Here is a 19,508-nt window from a genome sequence, read left to right as displayed (position 1 = left end):
ATAAAAAGGCCTGCAGAGCCCTGCTTGGGCTGGCCCTGTCCTGCACCAAGCTTGTGCTCTGAGTCTCTCCAGGGAAACTGGCCTTCTTCCTTGGCCCGTGAATTTCCATCTCCTGGACTTTGGTACTTGCCATTACCCTTGTCTGGAACATTCTCCCTCCATCTCTTTACCTATGTAAAGAGGCAGGTTCACTCTTTGTTCACATCTCACTGCAACTATCATTTCACCAGGAAATCTGACCAAGCCATGTTCATCATATGCTCTTTAGCATCAGTGCTGCTCCCTCAAAGCTGAGGCTCTTTTGTGTAGTCTTATGTGTATTTGTTGATTACGTCAGGACAAAGTCCTGTTTGGTTTGCCCATCACGGTGTTCCCAGCACCTCGCCCGGTGCCTGGCATAAAATAAGTGCTTCAGTGAATTTGTGTGTTCCGTGAATCCACTTCCTGTCTGCTCACCCATCCTGGGACAAGCCCAGGAAGAAGAACCGGAAGCACAAAAAGGAGGGGGGTGTTTGTGAGTTCCTTCACCCACCCTGCAAAGAGCTTCTGGTGTATGCCACGCTCTGGGAATATGAAAAAGATACACCCATGTCCTCAAGCGCTATTGGAAGATGGCAGACTGAGAAACCAGCGAACCAACTGCCTTCAAGATCTTAACTTTAAGTCCTAACAACTGACCCATGGATCTAGCAAAGCCATAGCCACACAGGGAATGCTCACCAAAGAAAAATAGATTCCTTCTTTGAACCTGAACCAATCAACAGTCCCTTATGTCCTCACCTACCAGCCCTAATCATTCCCTGTTTTTCCAGCTGACCTCAACCACTTGGTCCTACAAAAAGCCCACCCTGACCTCAAAGACCGAGAGGTTCCAATGGCTTGCCTGGTGTGTGGGCTTCTTGGATGCATCCGACTAAGTAAACTTGGCTTTGTGTGACATAGGCATGTCATTGGTGGGCCTGACACCCCCAACTTGAAGGAAAAAGCCGCATTCAAAATGTTAAGAACCACATTTCTTGAGCATCCAGATGTTCCAGCCTTTGGTTGTATTGTCTCACACCCAGGAACAAGGGTTCCCCCTTGGTCTAAGAGTTGTCATAGTAACTTGTTAGTGGGCGCAGCTCCAGCAGTTGTCATGGTAACTGCAAACCTGTACTTTGTTTGGGATCTGTGGTGGCAAAAGCTCATGCTAATAAGGGTGGGTGGATGGAGGTGGGGAGGGATAGTGAGGGAGAATCCTCTTTTCCTCCTGCCTCCCACCCCTCCAACCTCAAAACCCACTGTGACAGTGTAAAGGACAGAGAGGTGGAGGCTTGTGTGACGTTCAGAAACATGATAGAACAGACGAACTTAATAGCCACGTGAAATCGGCTAAGAAAACGGAAAAGCAATTGCTTGCTGCAACGTCGAGGTGCTGCCAGCAATGATGATCCACGAGCGCCATCTAGTGGGAATAGCGGCCATTGCCGCCCAACCCCTGAGCCCTCCTTGAGTGGCAGCTGCGTGAGATGCCGGCTCTGTTCCCACCAACCGGGAAGGCCCGCCACCTGCGTCTGGGCCCTTGCTAGAAAAAAACATTTTGCGCTTAATGGCTCCTGGCGTTGTGCTCTACACTGTGAAAAGAAAACCTCACCCATATCCTGTGGATGCTTTGAATTTTGTTAACAGTTCTAAAATTTGAATTTAAAGTGTTTCCCTTTTAACGGCTGACTGCTAGGAACTTAAGAGACAAAGTGGAGTCAGACCTTACTTAGCAGGACCAAAAGTGGTGATCACTTTTGGATTAACCTTACCTCTGCTTTATCTAAAGTTGTTTAATTATTTAAAGTTGTTTCCCAGTTTTTTGCCATATTATCGCTTATTTTTTTGGCTGCTCGGGGTCTCCATTGCTGTGCATGGGCTTTACCTAGTTGCAGCAACAGGGGGCTACTCTCTAGTTGTAGTGCACAGGCTTCTCGTTGCAGAGACGGGCTCGAGAGCGTGGGCTCAGTAGTTGTGGCACATAGACTCGGTTGCCCTGTGGCACATGGAATCTTCCCCGATCAGGGATTGAATCCGAGTCCCCTGCCTTGACAGGTGGATTCTTAACCACTGGACTGCCAGGGAAGTCCCTCTAGTTTCTATTTTATATGAAGGATATTTCAAAGAATTTTTGGAAGAAGGTGGAGTCATCAGTAATTCCACGCAGTCTCCATTACCAGAACATCTTATCCAGGAGTCATCAGGAGTGAGAGGATTTTGAGCCCCAGGGAGATTCAACAAGCAGGAACCCAGGAGACACAATGGCAAACACATGCTTAAACTTTACCACATGCTGAGCACTTTTCTCAGTACTTTAAAGGTAAAAGCTCAGTTCAGTTCAGTTCAGTCGCTCAGTCGTGTCCGACTCTTTGCGACCCCATGGACTGCAGCATGCCAGGCCTCCCTGTCCATCACCAAGTCCTGGAGTTTACTCAAACTCATGTCCATTGAGTCGGTGATGCCATCCAACCATCTCATCCTCTGTCGTCCCCTTCTCCTCCCACCTTCAATCTTTCCCAGCATCAGGGTCTTTTCAAATGAGTCAGCTCTTCGCATCAGGTGGCCAAAGTATTGGGAGTTTCAGCTTCAGCATCAGTCCTTCCAATGAATATTCAGGACTGATCTCCTGTAGGATGGACTGGTTGGACCTCCTTGCAGTCCAAGGGACTCTCAAGAGTCTTCTCCAACACCACAGTTCAAAAGCACCAGTTCTTCGGCGCTCAGCTTTCTATATAGTCCAACTCTCACATCCATACATGACTACTGGAAAAACCATAGCCTTGACTAGACAGACCTTGTTGGCAAAGTAATGTCTCCGCTTTTTAATATGCTGTCTAGGCTGGTCGTAACTTTCCAAGGAGCAAGCGTCTTTTACTTTAAAGGTAAAAGCTCACCGAATCTTATAATCTATTTTTTATAGGTGAAGACCTGAAGCTCAGAGTGTGAGTGCAGTTTGTTTTACATCAATACATGGAAGAGGTAACTGAGGATCAGAGAGGTTAAATAACTCTTCCAGGGTCACACAGCTAGTAAGTGGTAGAAATGGAGTTCAGATGCCTCAAGTCCATGTTCTTAACCACTAGGCTTGACTGCGGCTTCATGAACTCTGAGTCAGGCAGTGGGCAAGGCCAGCAAGCAGAGAAGCAGCTCTGTTTCAAGGTCACAGGCTGGAGGAGGAAGCAGCAGAGAGTTGGGGAGCTGTGCGGTACTGAACCACCTGCGGTTGCTTGGTGTGTAGTCGGGGTTGTGTGAATATTACACGGTTGTGGACTCCTGCCCAGCCCAGCATGCTGGATCAGGAATATGGGGTACCCTGGAGGGTCAGACCACTTACTGTAGCAGGCCTAAAGATTGAGTGGGAGCTGGCCTCACTCTCAGAACCCAGACATTAGTTGAAAGGCTCTAGGGCGCCTTCTGGATTGAAAGTGCCACCTGGGCTAGGATTTGGGGATATTTTGTTTACTGCCACCCCAATGCTAGAATAGTTCCTGGCCTCAAAATATCAAAAAATATTTGTTGGAGAATGAACAAGCAAATGAACGGATGAATAATAAAGTTATACTCACCCCCCGGGCACGGTGTGAAGGAGCCACACTGAGAAGCACTGTGGGATCTCACGGGATGTGTGGCAAGATAACACTTTCTGTTTGAAGGCTGACGGGGGCTAGAGAGCACAGGTCTCAGATGGGACTGTGGAGGCGACTGTAAAGCAGATGAGTGATTTAATCAGACCAGTTTCAGAAGCTCACTCTGCGGTCGTAAGGATGGTAGCTCAAGGGGGAGATGCTGGTAGCAGATCAACTAGTAGAAACCATGAAATAGTCCAGGTCAAAGAGAGGAGGCAAGGCTCCAGATCCAGGTCTCTGGCTGCCTCTGGGCCCTGCCACAACCTTAAGGTAGTTTGGTGCTGCGGATTTTCTGGGTCATGCTGGGTGGGGGCATGGGTTCGATCCCTGGTCAGGGAACTAAGATTCCACATGCCACCTGATGGGGCCAGTAAATAAAAGAGGGGAAGAGGCTCATTCAGGTTGAAGAAGCTACTTCTTAGACATGCTCTCACACCTCCAGTTGTCCTCTGAGCCAGGCCTGACCTCAGACTCACCTCCCCAAGAGAACCATCTGGAGAGTGGCAAACTCTCCACATCCCTTTGAATCTACCCTTTCTAGGTATTGCAGGTGCCCCTGAAGTCTCACCTGAGGGGTGAACCGACCCCAGACGGTCTCCCCGGATGTTCCCCTCCAGAGTCATGGTGCCCCGGCAGGACCTGAGGCCTGTTCTCTGTACTGTTCGAGATAAAAAGTTCAAGATGATTGGCAGTGGCAGAAGTAAAATGCTGGGCAGTGTCCAAGATGGTCAGACTTTTCCCAGAAGGAGAAGAGGGGTGGGAATTTGAAATGCACATTGGTATCTAGAAGGCAGTGCCTCAGAAAAGTAAAAGCACTGGTTTCTGCTGGAGAGTTTTCAGGTGTTTTTTGGTCAGAATTTTTTTTTTTTTTTTTAGTTTATAAGAATTTTATAATAATAAGGGGAAAAAAAAAAAAAACCACCCAAATCCCTTAACCTTGTAGGGAAAAGGGAAGATAAGAAAGCAGGAAAGTTTGAAAATGTGCTAAGTGAGAAAAGGGAGGGGGCAGAAGGAAGCAGCTACTGTAGGGGGATGGGGTGGGCAGGGGGGTGCCCAAGGGGCAATCAAGCCAGGGGTCAAGGGTCAAGCTAGTGCTCGGTTCCAAATAGCTACAATACATATCTGTTTTTATAGGTTGTGTTCCCCTAAATTCACATGTTGAAGGCCTAATCCCCAGGACCAAGGGATGTGAACTTCTTTGGAAATAGGGTCATTACAGACATGATGAAATTTCATCTGAAGTCATTAGGGAGTACCCTAATCCAGTATGCCTCGTGTCCCTATAAAAAGGGAAGTGTGGAGACAGACTCACACATACAGGGAGAAGGCCATGTCCACATGAAGACAGCGGTCTACACGCCAAGGAGAAAGGCTTAGAAGAGACCCTTTCTTTCCTCATAGCTGTCAGAAGGAACTACCTTGATCTGGGACTTCCAGAACTGTGAGACAATACATCTCTATTGGTTAAGCCGCCCCAGTTTGTGGTACTTTGTTACAGCGGCCCTAGTAAACAGATACACTTTTCTCTTTTTTTGGCTGCACCACACTGCAATGTGGGATCTTAGTTCCCTGACCAGGGGTCGAACCCAGCCCCCTGGAAGCCTGGAGTCTTAACCACAGACCCACCAGGGAAGTCCCTGATACACAACTTAGCAGAATTTGTGGTTCTGACCTTCTTAAATGAACACTGAACATGACTGGTTTTATTCCAATGACTGAGTACAGCAGAAACTCTGCCAAGAAGCTCTGAGGGCCGGGGACCCATCCCCCAGCTACCAGCCTGCTGAAGGCTCAGGGCTGCCTTCCTCACTGGGAATTGGCTCATGACTTTGTTCACCTCTGAGGGGAACTGCTTGCCCAGGGTTCCATCTCTTCCCAAGGTACAGCTTATAGCCAATGACTGGCTAATACTGCGATACCAGGTCCCAGCCCCCGGTTCTCCATTTGGTCCAGTTGTGAAGGGCCACCCCAGCTCCAGAGCCCCACATAAGATCAGCTGAGGCCTCCGTTGGCACTACAGGACCGATTGCCCGCTCCCTCTGCCCACTCCTGCTTCCCATCTCCTAGGAGCACTTCCAGTCAACCTGCACGCAGCTCTGTCTCCAGGTGTGTCCAGGAAACCCAACCTAAGACAATGACACAGGTTTATCCAGTCTTAGGTTCAAATCCCTGCTCTGATACAGCCTCGCTGTAAAATTGGGGGGCCAATCCCTTAACCTATCTGGGTCCCCATTTCTGCAAATGTGAAATGAAGAAATTAGAGGAAACCATTTCTAGGGCCCTTTGAGCCCTGTATGTGTGTGTCGCATAGAAGTATCATGAGGCTGTGGAGATGCTGGCCCTCGACTACATGGCTTAGGTAGGCTTTTAATTCTGCTGTGTCCTGTGTTTTTGCTTAATTGCCATCAAACTGCTGTCATTTGAGTGGGCTTGCAATAGTGAGGACTCGAGTGTAATCATTTATTATTGATACACTCTTCAAACGTATTCCCAACAGCGTGCAGGAAGTCAGTTTTGAAACTGCTTGTTCCTTGGTGATTGATTCACTGGGGATCAATGTTAAGGTAACATGAACTTTGTGGTTCTTAATATATAAATATGCAAAATACACACTCCTCACATATGGACCGGCTACCTCAGTTCACCAAGGGTGTAACAAGCTACACCCACCCATCAACTGGTGATTCAGTTCAGTTCAGTGCAGTTGCTCAGTTATGCCCAACTCTTTGCGACCCCATGGACTGCAGCACGCCAGGCTTCCCTGTCCATCACCAATTCCGGAGCTTGCTCAAATCCATCGAATCAGTGATGCCATCCAACCATCTCATCCTGTGTCTCATCCTCTCCTCCTGCCTTCAATCTTTCCCAGCATCAGGGTCTTTTCCAATGAGTCAGTTCTTCCATCAGGTGGCCAAAGTGTTGGAGCTTCAGCTTTAGCATCAGTCCTTCCAATGAACACCCAGGACTGATCTCCTTTAGGAGTAACTGGTTTGATCTCCTTGCAGTCCAAGGGACTCTCAAGAGTCTTTACAACACCACAGTTCAAAAGCATCAATTCTTCAGTGCTCATCTTTCTTTATGGTCCAACTCTCACATCCATACATGACTACTGGAAAAACCATAGCTTTGACTGCTATGGACCTTTGCCTGCAAAGTAATGTCTCTGTTTGTTAATGTGCTGTCTACGTTTGTCATAGCTTTTCTTTCAAGAAGCAAGCATGTTTTAATTTCATGGCTGCAGTCACCATCTGCAGTAATTTTGGAGCCCGAGAAAATAAAGTCTGTCCTGGTTTCCATTGTTTCCCTATCTATTTGCCATGAAGTGATGGGACCGGATGCCATATCTTATCATTTTTGAATGTTGAGTTTTAAGCCATCTTTTTCCCTCTCCTCTTTCACTTTCATCAAGAGGCTCTTCAGTTTCCCTTTGCTTCTGGTGGTACAACCTTCCAATTTCAGATAACCCCTCCCACCACTTCCCAGGTAGCGCTAGTGGTAAAGAACCCTCCTGCCAATGCAGGAGACATGAGAGACGCTGGTTCAATCCCTGGGTCAGAAAGACCCCCTGGAGAAGGGAATGGCAACCCACTCCAGTCTTCTTGTCTGGAGAATCCCATGGACAGAGGCTACAAGTCCATGGGGTTGCAAGGAGTTGGACATGACTGAGCGACTAACACACTCCAACCCCTTCACAACCCACAAGCTGCAACCCTTCCACGTCCACAAAACATCTGTCTTTTTCAAGGTAAAGTGATACAGTGGTTGTAGTATCTGTGTATTTAACATGCATACAACTGTACACCCATTTAAAATTGGTTACCATCATATTGCACTGCTTCACTGACAGCGTGAGTGCTCCCAACCTCGTATTACTCATCAGCCCATGGTGCGACAGTGTAAAGATTTTTAGGCAAGCACATGCCAAGTTCTAGCAAAACTGACTGTATATAAAAGGGAGGGGATGGTAGCATTCTGTCACTTGGGCAGTGTTTTCCACAATGTGAACTTTTCATATGTTCTCCAATGAAGTTTTACACCCCCCTCCCCGACACCAATCTAAAATACTCTAAACCCAGTTCCAACTGGGAGAACATGAAGGTAACGTTAGCTAAGCCAATTTTTAAGAAACATTTCAATATGATGCTTTTCTTTTGGACACCACTGAAGTTCTCCTCCCTCTCCCAGCAAACTCTTTACGTGTATTCTTGTAGAATCATAGAAGAAGGAAGCCAAACTTCAAAAACGCCCTTGCTTTCTTTATCCCTGTTGAGAACAGTAAGAGAGACTATTAAGAGGGTAAGTTTAAGTCATAGAAGTAACTGAAGCTGAGGGGCATTGCTGAGCAGTCCCAAGGTAATTCCCTAAGTGTATTAAGACTGGTTGGGCAATAAAAGCTTAGTGTGTGACTATATGTTGCACAAATTGTAAAATAAAAGCAACCCAGTAAGCTTAAAAGAATTTTAGATAAATGCAGAAATTAGTATGAAACTTTAAGCCACCCCCAAAATTTAGCTCCATGAGCAGATAGTTTAATCTCCCTAAATTTAAAAGGTCTCTTAATTTGACTATGTCTATGCATATAGAATATATTGAGACATGTTTACAATGGTGACATCAAACATGTTTCTTCCTGAACTAAGGCAAAAACAAGGATGGAGACATGAGAAGATGAAGTTGGAAAGTGCACAGATTAATTATTTAGCAGCTGCAGGCAACAGAATCCCAAACCAGGGGCAGGGTGGGAGGTGGCAGGAGGTTGAGAGACCAAAAAAACCACACACCCTCAAATTCCAAAACGTTGCAGAGAAACCGGCAGCAGATCCATCTGGAGGTAGGAGCAAAATGATGGTCTGCAAGTCTAAGCATTCAATTCCCGGATCCCTTTTCCTGCGCTGCACAGCTGGGCAAGAAGAGCCCACTCATTCCTCAAGACTGGAGACTCCAGTCTTGTCTCAAGAGGATAAACAGGCCTCTGGAGTAATGGACATGGAGCACGCCTGAGGGCAGGGGTAGTACCCTACCACACACTATATACAGAAACCCAACCCCTCCAACCCCACTTGTCTTCTAGAATGCTAGCAGATGGCCTATTATTCCTCCAGCAGGGGGTATGAAAAGTATTCAGAGAATGGGCAAAGCCCTCACGGTGACCTAAGAGGTTTCCCAACAGCTCCACTAGGACACAGCACATTGAGTTGACAAGCCAAACTCATGTGCTGAGACCTTCCTATTAGCTTTTTAGTCCCCACTCAGAAGGCTTACTACACATCTGAAGAATGCCTCTAATGATGAAAACATACAGCCCAATCCCAAAACAGAGACAAAAAGACTATCTAGGACTGGGTTGGAGGGGAACTTATGAGAAACTTTCTTGGAGGCCATTAGCTTGTAAAAATTTCAGAGGTTAAAAAATAGACTTGGAATATGGAGCTGAGAAAATCTCACAGAAATTAATTTAAGAAACAGAAAATAGATGAGAGGAAATCAGTGAAATCCAGAGAATTAAAAAATTTCTAAATTTTTGCTCAATTTTGTGTCCCCCCTTCCTCTGCATACTGTTGCTAAAAGCTGAGTGGTGACAGTTGTAGGCACAGGCACACAGGATGAAGTCTGGCACCGTCGCTTATGAAAAGCTTTAACTAGAATCTGGGACTAAATTTAATCAGAATTAAATCCTGCTGGTTCACCACAGGATCTTCTTTTGCACTCTTATGCAACTCCTTTTCTATTGCCAATGCATTATCCCTTCATCTGTTAGTCAACTGTGGATTAACTTTCCAATTCCCCATAATTGACCCAGTGCTAAATTTCTCACTAAGCCATCAACTGCAAAGGGTTTGACAGGCATGAGTAGTACTGTAGAACTGGGATTTGAAGATCATTAAAATGGAACTGCTTTTGAAACTGAAGCCATACAGGTCAAGGAATTAAGCAGTCAAATGGTGCTTACCTGCTCCAAGCATCATACAAAAGCTGGGAGCTTATTCCTTTAAGTAGATCAGCCTCTGGCAAAAGCTAGATTACAACTAGTTGTGGCTTCTTAACTGTAAACCAGGTTTGTTCCCACAAAAGCCTGCAAGTGCAAACACTGTACACCATACTTCTATTCCTACTTCAGGATGGATGAGGCAGGGATTGAAGTATCTGCAGGATTTATTCACAACTTGAATATGGAAAACTACGAAGACATTTTTTCTTTCACCCTTCCAAGCGAATTAAGCAAGCATTCTTCACTATATTATTGGTCAAGTTATCTACCTGTTAACTACCATGAAGAAATTGAGAGTGACTCCCCAAAAAGGGACAAAAAGAGAACAGGTATGACTTTTTAAATCTAAATTTGCATTCACTGATATCACTGCCCATCTTAACTTAGAAGGAATTAATACAGCTTAATTTATATAGAACTATTTAAGTCTAAAAACTGTTAGGAAGCTGGTGAATTAATGTGTCTAGAAAATGTGACCCTAGAATAATCTTTGTGACCACATATATATATTCATTTTATCAGTCTTCAGTATTCCATATGTAATACCCAAAATTTTACCAGATTCAATTTGTTACTATGTAATAACGTAAGTAAGATACTGAAAGAATGCTTGCAAGTCAATGTACACAAAGCTGTAAGTAAAATTTCAACTCTTTCACAACAGAAGCCAAAGCAAAACTAAAACGTAAGGAGGAATTAAAAACATTTTATCTGTGTATTCAGAATCACACACAAGTTACCTTTACAGTTCAATTTACTATATAGAAATCATTTGGGTTTTATATTTTCAGTTAAATTCTGAACTTACAATATTGATTTTTTTTAAAAAAAAGATTGTTACATTAATTCAGTACTTTTTTTAGCATACCAAATTGAAATACATTAAGATCAAACTTTAGATTTATGGCAAACAGTCTTCAAATACAACACAAACAATTTTTTAAAGTTACCATATCGTTCACATGTGGTACTTGCAACTCTGAGCTGTTATACACAGAATAGCTCTCCTTTAAATACGGCAAAACTGACATGCCATGAAGCTCAAAGTTGTATAGTCAAGCCAAGGACTCAAAGTTGTACCATCTCTTCAAAGATTTGGCATTTCTGAACCAAAAAGCACAACATGTAAAGAAGGTTAGGAACAATTCCTCCTCCTCATTACAGTTAAAAAAAGTTGCATGGTAGCTTGGAATTTTGCATAAAACCCCACATTATACCTTGGAAAATTCCAAGGGTAATTAGATGACAACGGACTGGAGTCCTTTTTCAATTAATAGAACCCATAAAATTCAAATGGGAATTAATCAAATCAAAAATATTAAGCACCTACTGGTTTAAGAGATTGAAATTTATTAGATTCATGATCAATTTCTTTTCACCTTGAAATCAAGGTGTAAAAACCAGCTATTAAGTGCATTCCGAACTTCTCCTATGTAGCACACGCAGAATTTTCTGTCCATTGGCACCAAAGTGAAGTCACATTTCCTCCTGGGAGACAGAAATTCCACATCTGAACATAGAGTAAGTTAGGAAAAAATGACCCCTGTTGTTTACTTTATTACTATTGTGATTCTGAGATCTAGGATTTCTAATATACTAGCCATGAATAATGCAAATTCCTGGCAACAACTGTCAGTGACTCTAACTCACTTCCCCAATCACCATAAAACTTTAGTATGAAAAGAATGAAAACTAATTACACTAAGCTGCTGAACAGATGGGAAATAACAGGAAACTAAGCGAACAACAAAACAAACCCTAAGTTTGAAATCACTGCAATCGAGAAATTGAAAATAGGTGTGCTTCACCCCATCCTCCTCACAACTCTGAATTTAAATAATATTCCGTGCAAAGGAGCATCAGGTTTCTGGATATAGATGTAGCCCTTCTTTAAGATTTAGTGCGCAGGAGAGTTTTCTGCATTTCCCTCCCCAAAGTTTATTCAGAGTATTTAATAGATCTTCCATTTCAGCCAAAAGATTTGTGATTCAAAGATTTACTAAGGTACTCTACGCATTCTATCTATACAGAAACACCTATTAATTATTACAATTGGCTTATGCAGGATTAACATTTTTGGTGTTAAAATTGTTAAACATCATGCTTACTGCACATCAACTCTCCATAATTAATCTGAACTTCACAATGATTTACCAAACATTTTACTTAAATTACTAATTAAATAACTGAAAAATGTACTAAGCCAAACTAAACTTAAATGGGCTATAAAGGAAAATAACCTTCAAAACAGCCCAGATACACATCTATTTCAAAACTACCTTTGCTAGCTAGCCCCTTTCCCAAAATTTTAGCCTGAAAAAACAGTAAAATCTACACAAAATTTTATTGCAATCATACAAGGGTTACATTAGGTCAAATACAACAAATACTATGATGCAATTTTACATTTATTAAACTACAGTTCAAAGCACAAATTTACACATTCTAAATACACTAAACGTATCTAATGAAGTCACACCGGTCTTCCACTGACATTTGATATATCTGGGTGAAAGACATTAACTTTACAAGACTTTTTAACACGAATCCTTAGTATAAAAACTGTGTACTTGTATGTAAACGGTTTAATGGGGAACCCAATTAATGGGCTTCCATCTCCACTAAGTCATCCATTTTGTTGCATATTTTATTTTAAACGCTTAAGGGGTAGGGCAAACTGGTAGGTTTAAATCTGGATACATTATCTTAATCTCCCAATTACCCCCAGTGAATTATAGAGCTGATTTTGTCTGGTCCCAAATAGCTATTACTAGTAGTTTTTGTTTCCAAGAGAATTAACAGAGTAAGATTGTTCAAATTTTTTCCACACTGGAATGTAGACCAGACAAGCTTATTAACCTGCAACTTCAGATCTACAGAAGCGTTAATGCCTGCTTAAGCTTCAGTGGAAAAGTTGTCTTCTTGGCTCAGCTGAATGCAAGAAGGCACAAAGAAGAAGTTCTTCATCATTGTGTCTGAAGTAATTCCAGCATCTTGCATCTCATACCTAAGGAAAAAAAAAAATCAAGACATTTGAATTTAAGCACAAAGAAAGACCATAAAACCACATAACAAATGGACAATGAAAAGAACTATAAAATAACTGGTCTTCCAATTATGCTTAAAAGATCATTCTGTTAATACTTTTAAGTTGTGCATTCTTCATAGAATTAAAACTAGCAAACCCTGTCACCTCAAATATCCAATCTGCTTTAAAAAAATAAAAATCCATCTTACCAATCACTGTATGACATCATGTAATAAATAGCTGGCCTCTGAAAATCATTGAAAGCAGATGGTTCATGGACAGAATCTGCTCCCATGTTATCAAAGATAAGCCAATCTCCCACATTCAGCTCAGGAAGAAGACAGTTTTCCACAATTTGATCAAGCTCATCACAGGATGGACCCCAAAGGCTGCTTGTAAACAGAGGCTCATCTGCCTTGTATTTCTGTAGGACAAAAAAGTAACTTTTGTTAAGCTTTTAACTCAGGCAGGCAATGAACTTGAAGGTGGGTAAGAGCGTTTTTTCACCTCCTCCTTAACTCCATCTAAGGCAGCAATTTAGAGAACAAAGGACTTAACAGGACTCAGAGAAATACAAACTTTCCGAAAAAGGGGCAATCTTCCCCCATCCTAAAATATTTCTTTGAAATTGGGATGAGGGCTTCCCTGGTGACTCAGTGGTAAAGAATACTGCCTGCTAATGCAGGAGACACAGGTTCAATCCCTGATCTGGGAAGACAGCATGTGCCACAGAGCAACTAAGTTCGTGCACCACAACTATTGAGTCTGTGCTCTAGAGCCTAGGAGCTCCTGGTTGCCACAACTAGAGAAAAGCCTGTGGAGCAACGAAGACCCAGCATATCCAAAAATAAATACAATTTTTAAACTGGGAAGCATCCTAAAAATAACAGCTCCATTCAGAAACTGCCAAATAAGCAGGTTTTATATTATTTGTAATAAAACTTGCCTTGTGAACCTCTGGAATGGTATTCAAGTCCTCAGACAGTTTACTTGCAAAAGAACCATAAACACCATCATTCATATAATACATGAAGGCTGGTTCATCACTTCCGGTCTTTCCTACTGAGGAAAAAAAAAACACAAAAACAGGAAAAGTAAAGATGAACTTACAGTAAAACAGCTAAAAGGCATATCAAAGTCTGAATTACTATTTATAGAATTGACTCATAGGTTTCACATTTTTCAAAATATAAACAGTGATAATATACTGACAAAACTGTTAACTTAAAATACTGACCACACTTCACCAAGGAGGATGACCAATGAACACATTAAAAAAAAAAACAAAATAAAACCCTGCTGTACATCATTACTCACCAAGTAAATGTAAATTAAAACTACACTGAGATACCACAACACACACCTACTGAGTGGATACAATTTAAAACTGACCAAAAAAATAAATTAGCAAAGGTGGGAGCAATCAGAACTTGCATATATACATTGCCAGCAGAGGAGTAAAATAGCAACACCATTTCGAAATCTTCGTGAACACCTACTCTCTGACCCAGCAATTCTATTCTTACATCATTCACCTAAGAACAATGTCCACAATACTTACAGTACTGTATAATAATGCAGTAAAAGTAGTTCTACCCTTAATAGCCAAAAACTGGAAACAATCAAATATTCATGGCAGGAGACTGAAGACAAAGTATATGCATTCAAACAGTGGAATATTAATTGGCAATAAATAAATGTAAAATGAAATGCTCTATCAAATATTATACTGAGGTGTCTTACAGAAGAATATACAAGATCCCACTTAAAAGAAGTTCAAGAGCAGTCCAAACTAATCTATGCTGGAAAAATAACCAAAATTGAACAAAACAAATAAATTTTAAGATATGAAAATTATTTTATTTTGATAGGGATGAGACTGTACTGGTTCTTAAAGGGAATCAATCAATCACCTGGGGAAATTTATCTAACATAAGCCTATCTAAACATCAGCTTTGAGCAGAGTCTGATGGAGTGGGACATTAACTATGGCATTTTGAAAAGCTCCCTAGCTCCTCCCTACAGGTGGATGAAGAACACCCATAACGTCATAACCCACCAAATGTCCGAAATTATATTTACATGTGATAGTATCTGATGAACTCATCTTCAAACTAATTAGAATTATTTACTAACAGAAAACTATAAACTTTGTAACTTACCTCCAGAGGAAAACTTATCATTTTCAACAACTTTCTTTGCTACGATATTAACTGCAAGTGTAAATGCAGAAGACACAAAGTAGCTTCCAGGTTCAGAAATTATCTTGATGCCAGATCCTTCAGGAAAGTAGACATCCAACAAAGGGCTGATAACATGATTAACCTATGGGTTTTAAAACCCACATTATGGTTTTAATATTGGATTAGATAATTCACAACATTAAGAGATTGACAGCAATTAAATTTTTTAGGAAAATTAAGTAGCTGAACTATAGACTATGAAGCTTAGAAATAAAGCAGGCTTTCAAGTCATCGAAGTCGATTTTCTAACTATCAGAATGGCATTAATTTAAAGTTATAATTCCAGTGGCAAATGGCTCCTGGTGATTGAAGAGTCATTGTTTCTATATTCAGTCACTAGGGATGAAGGAGCAAAATTTCAAATCAGTTTCTATACCGGAGGAAGGTGAGAACTGATGTGTATCTGGATAAAACAGTTCAAGCTCTTTAAGTGATGAATGAATTAATCGTTGTCATCAAGCACTGAAAACACACATATTCCATGATAAAATTATGCTACAGAGTTTAAACTTTTCCAAGGTCTTCTATTACCTATTCATTTGCTTACAAATTTTACACAATGTTACAGCTTTAGTTGCTGCTCTAAAAACTCTAGTCTACAAATCTACCATGTAAGTAGAAAAGAATGAGAGATTAGTCCAGTATGTCCATACACTGAACAATGTTTACCTCTTCCAATTGAAATTCAGTTCCTGTGAAGCCTCCACCAATGTCTAACATGTTCATTGTGAAGCCAAATTCTCCCTAGAGATGCAGGAGGAGGGGGGGGGAATCTTTAAACACTTTTCCAAATTGTAATGCATATAGGGACATCACACACACACACAAATCCTCTAAGGCAGGTAAAAAAATCTCTGTTCTGACCTTTTGTAAATTTCTTGCTTTCTACTAACAGAAGTGGATTATTTCATTATATTTTCCTGCTATTGTCTGTACTGTCTTTAGACATATACAAGTAAGTAACTATTGCATCTCTCTACACCCATTTTTTAAAATGTGCATGTCATAAATAAGTACGATCAGAATACTTTAGAAGTAGAAAAAAAGCTGAATATTTGCCTTAAATAACATCTTGGCTTAAATATCAAAATAATTTAAGGGAAAAACTTACAGCCATGTCAAACACACATCGCGCATCAGATAGAGCATGTACATATACTTGAGATTCTTTGCAAGCACTTGAAACATGAAATCTGAAAGACAGAGAGTAATAAATTTGAAGCTGCAGCGAATGAGGCCCTTCCTTTCTAACTCACCACATTCACACACAGAATATTCACATTAACTTTACTCAATATTTAAAGCATTAGAAACATGAACCTCTAATTACCCAAGTTACAATACCAGCCTTTTAAAAAAGGCAGTGTTTGGGTAACAATTTTTTTAATAATAAGTTATCAGTTATACTTCACAGCTATCAGATAGGGACATACTTTTTATATGGTAAAGTAACAATAAATTGTTACTTTATTAAAAGTAACAATCACCCAATAAAACTGGGTGACAAAATCTTCAATTTTGAATGCACAATTCTACCTGAAAATATAAAAATCTATTGTGGGACTTCCCTGGTGGTCCAGTGGTTAAGAATCCACTTGCCAACACAGGGGACACAGGCTTGATCCCTGATCTGGGAAGATCCCACATGCCAGAGAGCAACTAAGCCCTTGAGCTGCAACTACTAAAGCCCAAGCATCTCTTGTGCTCCACAACAAGAGAAGTCAGAGTAACCTCTGCTCTCCAGAGTTAGAGAAAGCCGGCTTGCAGCAATGAAGACCCAGTGTAGCCAAACACAAATCTTTTTTTTAAAAAATTATCTATTGAGAAATAAATACAAAGTGAACATTAATTCAGTTGAGCAATACTGATAACTGCTCATTAATAGTGATACTTCTCAAAGATTCAGACTATTTAAATATAAGGGAATTCCCTGGTGGTCCAGTGGTTAGGACTCTGCCCTTCCACTGCAGGGGGCCTGTATTCGAACCCTGTCAGGAAACTAAGATTTGACAAGCCATGCTGCAAGACCAAAAATTAAATAAAATTAAATTTAAAAATTTAATTAAAATATGGTCCTTTCCATATCAATTGTGGCAGTGGTTACAAAAATGTTAAAATTCACAGAATACACCTCAAATCAATTTTCCTGTGTGTTAACAATAAAATTAACTGAAATATGAAAACTCTCAAATACTGTCATTATTGTCAGCTAAGGCAGAATTAAGTTTAACAGTGGTGATTCTTTATCCATCTTTATGAACAATTTTAAAATCTGGCGGTCACTGCTCCAAATCTGATTCAGATCATGGTTTGGAAACTATGATCAAATCATTAATTCTCTGGGTCTTAGTTTCCTCATATATAAAAACTGAGAGGATAAAATAGTCTACTGATTTTTTGAAGTGCCCCTTAGGGATTAAAGAGGGGAAAATAAAAAGTCTTGGGATGGGAAAAAGAAAAATTGAAATGACATGTCCAACAACCATTTTGGTGTTCATCAGAATTCTAGTAAATCCTTCCATTCAATTTAAAAACAAGTGATTTAAATTACTAACCGAACTGTTATTTACTATTTTCTCTCTTTACTAGGTGAAGGGGAGGTACATACAAGTACAAAACAGTATAAAGGATAAACATTTATTTTCCTAAAATAAGAAAACTATGTATAGTAAATCAGAAATTTAATCTATTAGCATTTATACAAAAGAAAGCTTAAACTGGTAAACAGAAAGACGAAGATTATCAAAATGAAGTTTAAAACTACTCACTTAACTCCAATAATTTGGACATCAAGTTCCTTAGCACATTCCAAAAGATGCCTACAGTTCTTCAGGGTAGTGCCAAACTTCATGTTACCCTCTTCACCTCCAATACTATCTTCTGTTGCAATATGTAGTAAGACCCTAAGAGAAGGGGAAGATGATTGGGGCAGAGTTGGTTTACATCATCATCAGCACACGTGAAGCCTGAAGATTGTAGGAAGTGTGGTGATAATGTTGTCAGTGCTCCATAATCCAGCGTCGGATGAGTCAAGTGAACCTAATGAAAAACAATCCTGTATAGAGAAAAAACTAGCAATTAGGGACTAAAGCATGAAGCTTACAAGGATGGGAATTTGGAAAATGCAGGAAGTTAAGACTCTGTTGTAGCAGCAAGAGTCGGTTGGGCTCTGTAATGAAAGACGACATTACTTTCAAATGAAGTCCATCAGTCCATAAATCCACCTAGAAAGACTAAATTGAATAGCAATGCCATTACTGTCTTTCAGTAAAAACTATGAGCACTTTAAATGCTTCAAATTTCCTAAAAAAGTTCTAGCTAGTTAACCTTCTACCACTTATTTGGAACCATTCCTCCAATTAATCACATAGATGTAACAAGAAAAAAAATTTTTTTGACATATCTTAACAGCAGCCTTTTAGACTACTGATTCAAATCTATTTGGTATTTCCTTCCAAACCATGACAACCATGACAAAGTGATCAAGACTGTCAGGCAATCTCTGAGTAACCACAAATCACTTTAAAAAACAATTATACAAAACTGATATTTGTAAAAGCAAAATTATTCTACCTAAAGAATACCTTTCAAAGAATACCATTAAAGTAAGAAAATTATCAATATAAGGAAATATGGACATGATACACATTTTTGGTAACATATAACACACAATAACTTATTAAAAAGCAATTTTGTGCTAATATACTTTTAGCATATTCTATATAAAATCCTCTTGATATACCAGTTCATGGTAATATTTTGCCTTAAAATTTCTGTTTTTTTGTTTAAAGCATGGCGAACTTATCAAACCCTTATCGAGCCCCCTGCATTGGGAGCTCAGTCTTAACCACTGGACCACCAGAGAAGTCCCAAATTTTTGTTTTTAAACAGTAAAGTTTTTAGTTAGAAAATAAATCTTGGGACCCATGTAAGGTACAAGTAAAGACATTAAACCTCATTTTTGAAGAGAAGGGACTTAAGGACTAGGTTCCTAAGACACTGACACAAAGGACAACCATCTAAGAAACCGAAGCTAAGGGCAGATTAAACCCTCAGCTAGAAGGAAAAAAGCTAAGCAAAACACATTATGTTCCCAATGTGACAAATAACTAGAATAGTTAATATAATTGTGAAAATATAGCCATAGCTTTAATTTGACCATTCTACCAACCAGGTATTCTTCCTTGAATTAAACATTATACACAAATTATATCCCAAAATGCCCTTATCTCATCCCAGTTGCCCGTGAAGGATCAGAAGTAGCCAATAAAAATGCTAGTAGTATTTCCCGTGTAGTAAGTTACAATACTTACAACATATACCACTACTCTATACAAAAGCCTCCCCCTCTTCCCAGACTAAAGACAATCCCAAATCCTAGGTAAAACAATATCCCTCTGTACCTAATTTCACACTTACTTGGCATTCGGGTGGTTACGTGCAATTTTCTTCAATTCAACTTCATTGTCACATGTCATGATATTAACTCCAACTTTTGCTGCATACTTTATCTGAGACACTTGCTTGCAAGGACTTATGTAAATAATGTTTTCTGGAGATACACCCAATTCTTGCACTAAAGTCATTTCAGTCTAAAAACA

At 40.4% G+C, this 19,508-nt stretch overlaps 1 protein-coding gene across 5 annotated transcripts in view; it reads right to left on the bottom strand.

Moving 5' to 3' along the window:
• Window positions 1–10,322: 10,322 nt before the first annotated feature.
• AZIN1 (antizyme inhibitor 1) overlaps window positions 10,323–19,508 on the bottom strand; it is a 31,089-nt gene continuing 21,903 nt past the window's right edge. For 3 of the 5 annotated variants that reach the window (XM_043879399.1, XM_043879398.1, XM_043879400.1), the window contains 8 exons: window positions 19,327–19,499; window positions 17,676–17,810; window positions 16,019–16,100; window positions 15,577–15,651; window positions 14,827–14,989; window positions 13,611–13,726; window positions 12,874–13,088; window positions 10,323–12,643 (listed from right to left, as the gene is read on the bottom strand). In XM_043879399.1, the coding sequence (XP_043735334.1) occupies window positions 12,532–12,643; window positions 12,874–13,088; window positions 13,611–13,726; window positions 14,827–14,989; window positions 15,577–15,651; window positions 16,019–16,100; window positions 17,676–17,810; window positions 19,327–19,499 (1,071 nt within the window). In that variant the 3' untranslated portion in view covers window positions 10,323–12,531. The remainder of the gene's footprint in view (window positions 12,644–12,873; window positions 13,089–13,610; window positions 13,727–14,826; window positions 14,990–15,576; window positions 15,652–16,018; window positions 16,101–17,675; window positions 17,811–19,326; window positions 19,500–19,508) is intronic. The other 2 variants (XM_043879402.1, XM_043879401.1) reach the window with 1 other exon arrangement.

The sequence above is a fragment of the Cervus elaphus genome, chromosome 21 (assembly GCF_910594005.1).
Source record: "Cervus elaphus chromosome 21, mCerEla1.1, whole genome shotgun sequence".
NCBI lineage: Eukaryota > Metazoa > Chordata > Mammalia > Artiodactyla > Cervidae > Cervus > Cervus elaphus.
This window is presented reverse-complemented; position numbering and strand designations above follow the sequence as displayed.